General features: G+C 38.4%; 2 protein-coding genes across 5 annotated transcripts in view; one reads left to right on the top strand and one right to left on the bottom strand.

Moving 5' to 3' along the window:
* The window catches only part of LOC309639137 (desmoglein-1-like), an 888,370-nt gene that overhangs the window by 615,370 nt on the left and 259,420 nt on the right, over positions 1–13,580 (top strand). The gene's annotated exons all lie outside the window — the stretch shown is intronic.
* The window catches only part of LOC309639142 (desmocollin-2-like), a 98,106-nt gene that overhangs the window by 66,392 nt on the left and 18,134 nt on the right, over positions 1–13,580 (bottom strand). For 2 of the 4 annotated variants that reach the window (XM_082416009.1, XM_082416008.1), the window contains 7 exons: positions 12,077–12,327; positions 11,806–11,948; positions 6,717–6,944; positions 3,762–3,998; positions 3,257–3,381; positions 1,720–2,007; positions 311–1,051 (listed from right to left, as the gene is read on the bottom strand). In XM_082416009.1, the coding sequence (XP_082272135.1) occupies positions 854–1,051; positions 1,720–2,007; positions 3,257–3,381; positions 3,762–3,998; positions 6,717–6,944; positions 11,806–11,948; positions 12,077–12,327 (1,470 nt within the window). In that variant the 3' untranslated portion in view covers positions 311–853. Of the gene's footprint in view, positions 1–310; positions 1,052–1,135; positions 1,180–1,719; positions 2,008–3,256; positions 3,382–3,761; positions 3,999–6,716; positions 6,945–11,805; positions 11,949–12,076; positions 12,328–13,580 lie in introns of those variants that run through there. The other 2 variants (XM_082416010.1, XR_014251496.1) reach the window with 2 other exon arrangements.

The raw sequence follows: 13,580 nt of genomic DNA, 5'->3' as shown, positions 1-13,580 counted from the left end.
CAACCCAAATAGGAATTTTAAGAACAAAAAGAAGAGAAAGAGAAAGAGAGAGATAGAGGGAAAAAGAGAGGGAGAGGGGGAAAGAGGGAAGAGAGAGGGTGAGAGGCAGACAGAAGGGGCGGTGGGGAGTGGCGGGGACCAAAGACCAAAACCTTGCAGGAGTAAAAATACATTCTTCAGCATTTCGTTAATTTAAATTTTGCGGAGAAGGTGGGTAACAGAGGAAATGTAGATTCAGTGCCAGGTTTCACAGAGAATACAACACAGAAACTAAAGTCCACCAAAATGGAATTACAGTAACAGTCAACGCTTAGTTGGGAATCTCCCTTTGCTTTACGAAGAAAGGTCATGTTACAAGACTAAAACAATAGCAAGAATGCCGTGTATACACTTTTGAATGTTTAGGAGAACAACAGTCTTCAAGCACCACACAAACAATTAATTTAGGTAACTGAAGATAATGTTAGAGCAAGACCTCTTCAATTTTCCATTCGGTTATACTCCAAGTAGTCTATGATATAGACTTGAGTTAATTACATATTATTGCACTATAAATTGGCTGCTGTCACTATACCCAAATGTAAACAATAATGCAGACTTTCTCAACTTGTCTATCTGCAGGTGTCCTGAGGTGGAAGACAAGTAATTAAAAACTATGGAAAAATCAGGAAATTTGTGTAGTTATTCACAGCATCCCTCTGTAAAAGCACATTTGGTTAAAGAGATCTCAACAAAATAAAGGGGGAAAGCCTCCAAAACAGCATCTTCTATTTTTAAAAAAATCCTGCCTTGTAATAATAATTTAAAAGAGACAATTAAAGCCACTGGCTTTTGTAGACTAAATAGAATGCACTCATCTCTTCATGCATGTTTCTGCTAGTGTCCTAAATTTGGGTTCCAAATGATCCAAAAATTCAAGCCCATCTTCTTCTTGTCGTTCACTGCAACAACCCACAGAACCAGCCGCCGATCCTTTTCCTTCATAGTTATACGTCCGGACGTAGTCTTGAGCATGCATATGACTGTTATCCTGATTACACTGCTGGACCTTCTGCCAAGAGGAAGAACACAGCATATTTTGTTACTATTTTAAACATCGAAACTTACTAGCATAAAAATAATTGCTTTGATTTACCTTTCATTGTTTGATTTTTAATCAGTGTGTCCTCTAATGGATTCCTACATATAAAAAACACCCATGATTGGTCTATATCATCAATCATACCATCAATTCACTACATAGCATGTTTCTAAGAGTCACACATGTGGCAGCAAGTATACAAGTGTCCGTTTTAAGTAATCATTGCTTTCTCTTTCAAGATTATGGCTAATGTGAAATGCATCCCTTAAACTGAACCTGAATGCATGTGGGCTCAGAGCTTGCCAGATAGGCATAGTGGCTGTGCAGGCTGGAATTGCCTTGGACCCCACTTTTGGTCTTTAAGACATGACTTGTCTGATGAGAAATGGTCTTTAAGACATGACTTGTCTGATGAGAAATGGCAACACAAAGAATTTGAATATCATATGATTTCAGAAGCAATTAAAAAGCAATCCACTTAACATCTGATCATAACTAAATCAAAATTAAGGAAAGTCAAATTTCTTATTAGTAGGTTAATCATTAATTGAAAATAGAGATCAGGCCAGTAAACTGTTATCATTTAGAAAGTTGAAAAGGAAGCAAAATAGATTTGTAGGTCACTTAGGGAAACTCACTTCACCAAGGCGGGGCTGAGCGTAGGTGTACCACTCGGAGTACGCGTATCTGCAGTTATCCGCCTCTACTTGTCCTCCTCTGCAGGAATCCAGGGTGTGCTGTCCACCTCCCTTACACATTTCCAGGGTGTGATGATGCCCGGCCTCCTGGCAGGACTCAATGGTCTGCCCTCCTTTCACCATTTCAATGGTCTCCTGCCCTCCGTTTTTCACTCCGGATCCCAGGGTGCTGCAAATTCCCTGAGTGGAGCCTCCCGCAGTATGGGTTGTGAAGCCATTGGTGGAATACTGAAACAAAACAGTTGGCATTGGGGAAATACGGAGGAGAACAAAATATGAGAAAAAGAGCAAATCATGCAGATAATGCTGTGAATTTTCAAGCTAAAAGGTAAGCATGCTGAGGGCAGGAACTCCATCTGTCCTGGCAAGCCCAAGTTCCTAACTACCGTAACCCCAGTACTTCACGTAGCGTCCAATACAAGAAGCAAACTATAGATGTCAAGTGGTCTGAGCCTTGAGACAAGTCAGAAAGCTTGATGTACACTCCTTCTTTAAAAACTTCTTAGACTACTGTACAACTTCATTTGTGAAATCCTTCCAGCATCTCACATCTCAAGATCAGGATTGCACACTATTGTCTCACATGGATTGACCCTGATTCCCTTCACCTGACTAGAACAGAAACAGAAATAATAATCAGTAATTTTATTTAGTGTCTGATTGAGTTCCCTTCAACTGAAACAAAATCAACAGAAATAAAAGTTGCTGTAAAAATCTTAGCAGCAATACTAAATCCTTGTGATCTAATTAAATACAAATAAATCAGCAGAGAAAATAAGAACACTAAAGCTCTGGCCACTAATGTTCCACGTTACGTTTTTGTAGGAAACTCTAAATTTTATTTTTTCTAATACCTTCCTAGATGTCAACATCCTTTTGTTTTCTAAATCCTTCCTCCTCGAATCATCAATCATGCTTTTTGTAGGGAATTTACTTGTTCCTCATCCACATATTAGGCTAGAAATCAAAGCTGAAGCAGTGTAATCACCTGTTGGCATTACTGCTTCATATATTTGACTTCAGGCTCCTTTCTAACTTATATTAGAGCCTGAAAGCCTCCATTAAAGTTCTTCCCACGATGACCAAAGCCTGTAGTCATTTTATTGCTGTTGCCAGAAAAGAAATTAAAACCATATGCTGATGATCTGTGAGTAACTAAATGAAACATTTTTACACACAACCAGCAGCTTCAACATATAAAAAAGACTGGGTCTAAAGCTGAAGCCATGACACCCTTGAAATAGAAAATAATAATGACATGCTGAAGGATTTTTACTAGTAAGTAACACTATATGGTCGAATTGAAATGCCATATATCACCATAGGATCAATGTTATTTTATCTGTCTCCTGGGACTGATGACATTTTATATATTGTAAGTTACCTGATTTCAAAAGAACTTTGCCCAGAAAAGATCATTACAGTTGGTTAGGCCAATTTATCGTCTGTATGTATTTTGAAAAGACAAACAATTTACCATTTTGTCATCGCCGGGAGCTTCAGTGTTTGACACAATGAGGTTCTGCTGGGCTAAATCATCAGGAAATACTTTTGGCTTTTTGGCTGCCCCAGTAGCTCCACAGACCAAGGTAAATAGGATACCTGGAGGATGAGAGAGATTACTTCAGTTTATCGTAAAACAGTGTTATGAATTTATGATGACAAATATGAAAACAACTTTCCAGAAAACATAAATATTATTGCTTGTGTCAAAGTAGCATCCAGTAGAAAAGCCTGCCCTAACCAGATATGCCACAAACAATGCTAAGTGCTGTATTTGTGTTGAATTTTATTCCTATGCTAATTAGGATAGCACTAAAATAATACCTAAATGCACTTTCAATAAATAAATTAAATATGTGTGTGTTAAATAGAAATGTAGCTATATACAAATGAGCAGCCATAGATAACAGTGCTGATTCTAAGAATTTGTCCTGAAAGTTATTTTAAAGGCTATCATTTGAATTCATGAAAGGACTTACAAAATAGCAATGCTATGCCCAACAATATTGCAAGGATGGCCCACTTTCCAAGTATCAGTCTTCCGTTGGCACGGTGCAGAGCAATGTGAATGTCGCAGTCACTTGGGGTAACACAGTCACATAATATCACGTTTAATTGAGTAACAAGTGATTGGTCAAGCCTATCTGCAACTCTGACAGGTACTGTATATTTTCCAAACAGGGGGTCATTCAGATAGGAAAGACGAGCTGCTGTATCTGAAAGGAAATAAAACCGAGCATTATAGAATGTCATTGATTTCTCCTGAGCATAAATAATTAGTGACAGAATATTAATTATTTCCCTACAAATGGACATTCCTGATGGGAATGGCACAAGTGCTACACGATTGTAAGCGTGAATGGACGAAGTCTTTCTAATCATATAAAAGTTTGTCTACACTGCCTCTTTTTATAAAGGTCTTTCTTTTGGCTTTTGTAATAATATATTTTATCTGTGGATAAACAAATCCTTCCTATCACAAATAACAGACTTGTTTAGAGACTGATTTTTATCACATCTTTAAAATTTTTTAATTTTTAAAATACCAGTCAGTGTATATTTTCTTTTATGCATGATTCATCAGAGAATTTCATAGACTAAAATTCTGGATGTTTTCCCTTACTTTGTTTTCTATACATTGTGCCAAACCTTGACCATATTTTCAAGGCATGAGTCATGCTGCTGGAACTTCTTCTCACGGTCCTACAAGACACTGGGACCAACTGTATTTTTTTGGTTTTGACGTATGTTTTTTTAGGTCAAAGTAGAAAATATTGGGCTTCCCTGGTGGTGCAGTGGTTAAGAACCTGCCTGCCGACACAGGGGACACGGGTTTGAGCCCTTGTCCGGGAAGATCCCACATGCCGCAGAGCAACTAAGCCCATGAACCACAACTACTGAGCCTGCGCTATAGAGCCCATGAGCCACAACTACTGAGCCCGTGTGCCACAACTACTGAAGCCCATGCACCTAGAGCCGGTGCTCCGCAACAAGAAAAATCACTGCAATGAGAAGCCCGCGCACTGCAATGAAGAGTAGCCCCTGCTCGCCACAACTAGAGAAAGCCCGCGTGCAGCAATGAAGACCCAACACAGCTAAAAATAAATACATAAAATAAATAAATTTATTAAAAAAAAAAAAAAAAAGAGTAGAAAATATCCAGGTCAAAATCCTAGTCTTGGGAACGCCAAAAATATACTACTCTACATGTAGATGACACATGCCCATGCCCAAGAATAATCCTCCCCATTTAACTGGCTCAGTGTGACATTTTCATTATTTCATAATTTGAAGCTCTAAATATAAACTTGGATATTTGGGTAAAAAAAAACACAATCACTGAATCAAGTCAATTTTAAGAGAAAGCATGGTTAACCCAGTGAGTCTATGTATGTGTAAGAAATCATAATAAGACTAACAAAACCACAATTTATGATTCAAAACGTGCCATGGTCTATTGCATTGACTATCTTGTTTACTTCCCCCAATAATCCCATTTTACACATGAGTATATTGATGCCCAAGAAGAATAAATAGCATGGCGAGACCTAAAGCCTCTTTAGGATACATTCTTCTTAACTTGGCATTTCCCAGGCTTTTGGGCTCTTTCACAGCCCAGTAAAACTTTAAACTAACAAAGTTTTGACCAACATAATCCTGACAACGTTTCATTGTACTAAGTAGGAATATTTTTTAAAATTACCACCTCCTTTAACACTATGTCAAAAGAAATATTATGAAACCAAATAAGTAGAAGGGACATCTAAATATAAGGTTAGTTCTCAAGCACGCACACGTTAGAATGCTGTTACAAACACTGAAAATGTCGTCAGTTCACAGAGCAACTTGTCATAATAGGAAGTCAAGGAATACTCATTGAAAGCATGGGAATGAAAACCTTTCAAGGGCATTTTAAAGGCACCCCCCACTCAGCTTACAGTGGATCTTGAGTCGTGAAAGCTGGAGTGACATGACATCATGATGCACAGGTACTGTAGTGTGGTCAGGAGACACAGAATGTGCTGGAAAGTTAAGAGCTGATGTAGGGAATGAGGCAATGGTGGGACAAAGGGAGGTTCGCTTTGTTTTTGCCATTCTTGTCACCATAGATTCTAACATGGGTAAAGTCAGAAGTACAGACTGGGACCAAGTGGGGGAAGAATCCCACATAGAAAACAGTAGACAAGAAATGGTCAGAAGTCAAGGCAGTGCAGAAAGAAGGGATCCTATGGTGGACAGTGTGATGCATAGCCAGATCCCCTGTCATCAGGGATGTACTGTCCCAGCTGCCTGGGAGGCTATCAGCACCATCAGTGACTGTGCCTTCCTGCCAAAGGTCACATCCCTGCGGGCAGCCCAACCCACTGATGCAGCAATGTAAAAGCACAGAACAGAATGGCCATTCTGAAGGGCCATTTAGTTCAGACTCCCCGTGAGTCAGCCGAGGCTGTCCTTTGGCCTGAGCTACAGCTTGATTTCTCTTTTTGCTAAATCCTGCTTCCCTTCCTTTCACACATATTGATGCCAAGGAAACTCCCTGATAAACATTCAGCCTGGAAAGACTGTCTCAGTGTCTGCTTCCTGGGGAGCATACCTGCAAGGGATGGGGATTCCCTTATGACTTAGGAGACCACTGTCATATGAAGACTCTGTGTAGGTGGGAGGTACACAAGTCAGGAAGTGGTTACATCAGACCTAGTCTGGGGTGTGGGGTGGGGGGTAGAGTACGAATGAGAATTCACCCAACACCAAAGGGAATCCTGGCACAGGACTGATCAGAGACTGGCACTTCCCACCACACCAACACTGAGAAACTCATGTTCTTTTGTTGGCAGTTACCATTCAGTGAATTATTCTTCTACTCCATCAAGAAAAAAAAATATTTTAGATATCCTGATGCTGAGAAGGACAAAGTAATGTTTAAAAATACATACCGTTAATTCTTGTCAGTCTCCACATTCTAAGTACTTCTGATTCAGAAGCACCGTCCAAACTGAACTCAAAGGGTGGGCCGTGTGTTGGTTCATCGGGATCTACGGCCACAATCTCCGCCGATGACATGACAGTTTTACAGATTATCACTGTGCGCTGAGGTATGAATGGGCCGTTATCATTCACGTCTTCAAGTTTAATCCCTAGTGTCCCAGTACATGTTCTCCTATCTAGAAAATTGGATATGAAAATACAATTTTTTTTAATGTTTTGAGTTTTCACTGGGACATTACAACATTGCAAAAAATTTATTACTTATTAGGTACTTGTACCATATAAATGAGAGTGACAAGCACAGTCCCAGGCTATGTCCTTAAGGTAAGTTAAGAGAAAGACATTATCAATTTCAAATGGGTTGTACAGAAAATAACTGCTATTTAGATTTGTCATTCATTCACTAAAGAGCTGCAATAGACATGGGAACTTTTATGGAGGTGAGCTTTGACAGAGTTTTAAAAAGAGGAAGGAAGAGGGGACCAACAAGGATATTTCTGGTATATTGAAAAGCACAAGGAGATTTAAGGAGGTGGGAAAGCACATACACACACCTATGCTCTGGACATAATGAAGGGGAAGGCACACTGGTGCGAGCTGACGCTGGAAAGAAGAACCAAGGGTCCTTGAAAGCCAACGTAGGGAGCTTGGAGTTTAATATGCATTTAGAAAACACTTAAGGGCTTCCCTGGTGGCGCAGTGGTTGGGAGTCTGCCTGCCAATGCAGGGGACACGGGTTCGAGCCCTGGTCTGGGAAGATCCCACATGCCACGGAGCAGCTAGGCCCGTGAGCCACAACTACTGAGCCTGCGCGTCTGGAGCCTGTGCTCCGCAACGAGAGGCCGCGATAGTGAGAGGCCCGCGCACCGCGATGAAGAGTGGCCCCCGCTTGCCGCAACTAGAGAAAGCCCTCGCACAGAAACGAAGACCCAACACAGCCAAAAATAATAATAATTAAAAAAAATAATAATAATCAGTGTTTTGAAAAAAAAAAAAAAAAAAAAAGAAAACACTTAAGATTTGGGGGCAGGAAAAGTGAAAGACAGAAGGCATGTATTTGGGAGATTAGAACAAAACTAGTACACGGAAATGTTCAAAGCATGAAAGACTCCAGAAGTGGAAAAACACCTTCAAACCAGAATAATCACTCTGAGGTGTAGCCTAAGGAATTCATCTATCTACATATTCAATAAAAACTTACTGAGTAACTACTTTGTACAGGGCACTGCAGTGGAAAATCTGGAGATTCAAAAATGAAGTGGTCACGGGTCCCGGCCACAAATTAGTAACACGGTTGTGAAGTCTGAAGTTGAACATAAATCCAGGACTTGTGTCTCTAAATCGTTTATTCTTTCTGTTTAATAGGAAGGCCTTGAACATCAGGGGTGGAGAAGAGGATGAAAAAACCTGTGCCACCCGCGACCTGGGGCTATGCCTTATACGAAGCTGCCCACCTAGGAAAGCGGGAAGACCAGGCACTGGCGTGCAGTCACAGCCTCGACCCAGCAACAGAACTCGTGATATTCCCAGGGTCATCATGGGCCAGGAGCCATAGCCCACCAAGTTAAGAAGGGGTTCTGAAATGTGGGCCACAGAAAAGAACACGGTGGAGGCAACTACAAGACCACTATAAGGTAAAGTGGAAGAAAGAAAAAAGTCAAAAGCAGAGGCAAACCAATACCTCCCATTTAATGTAAGCTCACAAATTAAAATTCCTGAATGAGCAAGATTAATGCTTAAAGGAAAACCGACAAAATCAACAATCAGAAGATTAATTCACTCTATGCAAGATATCTTCGAAACATGTATATTTACTATCTTCAAAAGCATAAAGAAGGTTAACTGTTTAAATAAGCATGAAAATGACACTGAAATTCCAGTAGAAATAAACATTCATCTAACAGGGACTCTAGAAAAAAAGGATAAATAGAATGGTAGGGAAGTAATACTTAAAGAAATACTTGCTGAGAATATCCCAGAATTAAAGAAAAAAAATGGATCTTCTAAAATATATTCTGACTGCAGTGCTGGGTAAATAAAAATAAATTCAGCATAACACTGAATTAAAACTATATATAGAACACAACCTAGGGAACTATAAAAGTTATCTGGAGGTATTACCTATAAAGAGACAATAATTAAACAGACAGTAGAATATGCGTCAGCAACAAGAAATGCCAAAAGATGATGGAGTACCACTTGCAGGGTACTGAGGGAAAGAAGGGGTTAATTCAAAATTCTAAACCAAGTCAAATGATCAAATCAAGCATGAGAACAATATTAAAATATTTTTCAGAACAATAAAACTGACAGGGTTTATCACCCACAATGCACCATTGAAAGAACTAGTAAAGGATATAGTTCAGCAGGAAGAAAAGGGAACTAGGAGAGAAGAAATGAGATACAAGAAACAATGCAACTATCTCTCACTTTGGACAACTTTTAAAGAAAAGACAGAGACACAAAGGAAGCAGGGAGACATGTATACATGTATTTTATCCATCTGACAAACTTTTCTATTAGGACAGAATAATCTCGTCTCTCAAATTCTCTCGTTCTTATGCCATGTGGTATTTTCTTGCTCTCTCTGAAAATTGGGATTGCAAGATGTCTTGACCATTTCTTTCCATTTGAGGCCACACACGGAGTTGAAAGCACATGTCTTACTGATTAAATCTGGTTAATTATAAAGTCTTTAAAAATTGACCTCGGGACTTCCCTGGTGGCGCAGTGGTTAAGAATCCACATGCCAATGCAGGGAACACGGGTTCGATCCCTGGTCCGGGAAGATCCCACATGCTGCACAGCAACTAAGCCTGTGCACCACAACTACTGAGCCTGCGCCCTAGAGCCTGCGCGCCTAGAGCCCGTGCTCTGCAACAAAGACAAGCCACCGCAATGAGAAGCCCGCGCACCACAACAAAGAGTAGCCCCCACCCGCCGCAACTAGAGAAAGCCCGCGCGCAGCAACGGAGACCCAACGCAGCCAAAAATAAATTAATTAATTAAAAAAAAAATTGACCTCTACAGTGTTTGCTGTGCTACCACGGTGCTAAATGCTTGAATTTCCCTTCCATGAAATATTTAGAGTTGTTCAATAAACTCCATTTTTTTTGCACATTGTGATGAGTATTTCAACCAAAGATTTTAGACATCTAACTCAGTGTTTCACAGCTCTGCTTTTCATCTGTTAATAAATAATATTCTTTTATTCACTGGAATGTATGCATGCAATGCTCACCTTCTAATATTAATATAATTCTATACAGGTAAATATCAATTCCTAAAATGAAGTCTTGGAAGGTGAGCTACCTATGGGTCCATGATTTATGTGCATGGCACTCTTCTGCTAAATGTTTTTTAAAAATTTGAAAGCACACTCTTCCTCCCCAAAGTTAGAATCTTACAACAAAAGTAGAAACCTAAAACTCAGCTATACAGAGGAAACACCTGGGCGAAACTGCCAACTGAGGTTAGATTGAGAAGAGAAGAGAAATTGAACTCAAAGCTTAAGAAAGAGCTCTGTTTAGAAGAGGAGAAGGAAGTAAAACTAGAATACATGTAGATAAGAGAGAAATGTGTGGAAAAGTTGAGACATAGACTCCCTGAGGGAGAGTTTTAAAGAGGAAACAAGTGCTGTAGGAAAGTAGGAGAGGGAGTGAGTACAGGCTCAGAGGTCAGTGCTCACAGGAGAGAACATTTCTCGTATGGAAGAAGCAGCTGGGAGGGCTCAAAGGGAATGAGCCAGGATAGATCTTAGAAAAAGGTAAAAGACAAAAACAAATAAAAAACATACTTTAGTATGATCTCAGTTCAGAAAATAAAAAGATGTGGAGTTATTTATCCCCTACCAGCTTCAAAAGAAATTAATGGAAAAGGCCCTGTTACACATTTATTCTCAACCACAATGATGATTAACAGTGCCTCTCTTCGAAACGCCATAAAAACATTTGTTCAACAGAGGAAAATGTAGAATAAAATTACATCCAAAATCTCTCATTCCAGACAGTAATTTTTATCTCATTGATAAAAACCATTTGCCAAGTGCAATTAAAAATGTAAAAATAATGGATATGATTTTCATATGATTTCTCTTCTTTTCACTTGCTTTGACCAAAAAGCATTTGTCAAAAATGCTTTGTCAAAAATTTGAGAAAAAAAAGCTTTTTCAAAAAGCATGTTTTGACAAAGGGACAAAGGAAGTTGAGGCCTTAAAGGGCAGTCTTTAATTGGTGGAAGTTAAATTAACAATGACTACAACTTTACCAATTCAATCAATAGATATGAGCCATTTCTCTTTAACTTAGAAAAAGTTGAAATATCTAAAACATCTTCGAAAATCACTTCTAAATTCTAATTTTGCAAGCTATAGTATAATAATTTATGTTTACTGTAGTTAACATATTTATTTTACAGAGGCAAAAAGTTCAAATGTATATTATGATAAAATTATATTTTATGCACTAAAAGGATCTCATTCCTAACCATTGTCCTCACATTCCAATTTTACAGGGCTCATAGAAAATGATTTTCCATTTTATATGATTTTGTGTATTCACAGTATTTTTCTAATTTTATAATATCAGAATACTAACCCCCAAGTATATTGTCAGTTTCCTGTAGAAAGATGTAACTTTTTTAGGACTGACCTATGAGGCAGTAAGTATGTTCTCTCTGTAATAAATTTTCCTGTCAAAGTGAATATTTTAAGAGATATGACTAAATAAATTGAAGCTAATTTTTCTAAAGTAATTTTCTCAATTTTTAATGATTATTTGATTTTAATAAATTATAGTCTCAAGTATTTTCTATGACTAAATTATTTCATACTGTAATTACATACAAAACTGAGGGTACTATTAGAAAGCAGACATGAATTAATAAATTATAGCAAACCTCTCAATTATTCTATTTGTCATCTGGGGTGAAATAAATTTTGAGACTGTATGCAGCTGACTTAAAAATGTATGTTGTTTAAAAACTGAGGATGTCTGTAGTTGGGGGTGTATATAGCTGGCTTAAACACAAAGTTCTTACCTTTGTCTGAGGCAAGGATTGTAATATTATATATACCATTTCTGATGGTCTTTGCCTCTCTATCCAGGCTTCTGGAAGTTGTGATTGATCCTGAGTTTTCATCAACAGTGACCCATCCTTCCGGATCACTTAATTTCTTATAGCTGTAAGTAATGATGAATTAAAATAGCAAAATGGATCATAAGCCAAATTACAATACTGGTATCAAAATAAGTTATACATTTTAAAAACAAGGTAAATTTGAAATCAACTAAAATAGAATTACAAGTACCTTATGCCACTGCTACTACTTGTTTCCGGGTCACGTGCTTTATATCCACTGACCTTTGTGCGCACTGGTACATTTTCTTTAATACGAACAATTTGCACTGCAGGGATACACTCAGGGCCTTCATCCTGATTTTGTACATTAACAGTGACTGCCACCACGCTCACGGTTGATCTTGAACTACTAGAATATGGAGCTTCATTAACTACACTGATTTGCAGGGTCACCTCTTGTTTTTCTTCATAATTCAGTGGCTACAAAAGCAAGCGTGTTGGAAATCAGATCAACACATACTACTTGGCAATGTGAACTAGTGTGTAACTAGTTAGCTTTGGAAATACGTAAGTGCCGTGTCGGGAACAGTCATGGAAATATTAAACATATACCCACAAATGTGATGGTGGTAGAAGGAGGGAAATCCTTCAACTGATTGAGCATTTGGGTGGAGCCAGCAAAAAAAAAAAAAAAAAAATTCCTCAACTGCAAATTTAACACAAGTAATATTATAGGTCCTGATGGCGATTTCAGATAGTATTTAATGAAATATTATTTGAAATATTACTTTAGGGACTCCATACCCTAATCAACAGTAATTTACTAGTCCATTAATTTTGGAACCGCTTTTCCTACCCCTCTGAGATGAGTACAATTATTTGTACCTGGTTTGGGGTAGAAAACGTGGGTCAAATTTTATAAAATGTTTTTAAGATAAGAGAGACAAGAAAATAGAAAGCTTATGGGCTTTACACTTTCCTTTTTAATCTCTTTTATCCCAGTTACTCTCTAAAAAATGGGTAGTACCAAGTTTAATGGAAGGTTTTCATTTTATTTTGCCTGATATGTAAAGAGACAAGATTTAAGGGACAATCCCTTTGCTGTTTTGAAACAGAAATTAACCCACAAACTGCAGCGAATTTTCTTTCATCATTGTAAGAAAAAAAGAATTCGTCATGTTTGATCCATTCTCCTTGTGAATACGTACAGAAGGGAAGCCACAGCGACCCAGGATAGAATCATGTTTTAGTTAGAGGCAGCAGAAATAAGCCCATGGTTTTGTCCAAAGCCAGAGTTCAGATCACTTTACGGGCTAACTCTGCCTCCTGAATTCGCAGTGATGTCTTCCGAGATAATTGTAGAACATTATCAGAAAGAGGTTTTAGAAGTATTTACATCCTCAAATGGGTGAGGATTCCCATTTTGAACCAGGAAGCTAAGAATGTAATGTACACTGGATACAGATGGACAGATCTATAAACAGCTTCCCTATGGGTCTGACCAGGAATAACTCATCATTTGGGAAATTCAGTAATTAAGTAGAGGCTCCTGGACACAGCTATAGATAGAATGGACTAGGAAAGTTTGGCAGTGTCCCACTGGTGTCAAAGCTGTGCTAGTTTTTTAATTGTTAAGAGATACTGGTTACAAAGTGGGTACTATATCGTATTAATTGAACATGCACATATAATCATTTTAAACCATCATGCCTTTATATAATGTTTTCCAAAAT

Source organism: Balaenoptera physalus (assembly GCF_965194825.1).
Source record: "Balaenoptera physalus genome assembly, chromosome: 12".
NCBI classification, from domain to species: domain Eukaryota; kingdom Metazoa; phylum Chordata; class Mammalia; order Artiodactyla; family Balaenopteridae; genus Balaenoptera; species Balaenoptera physalus.
The sequence above is the reverse complement of the archived record's forward strand: the minus strand, read 5'-3'. Positions and strand labels throughout refer to the sequence as shown.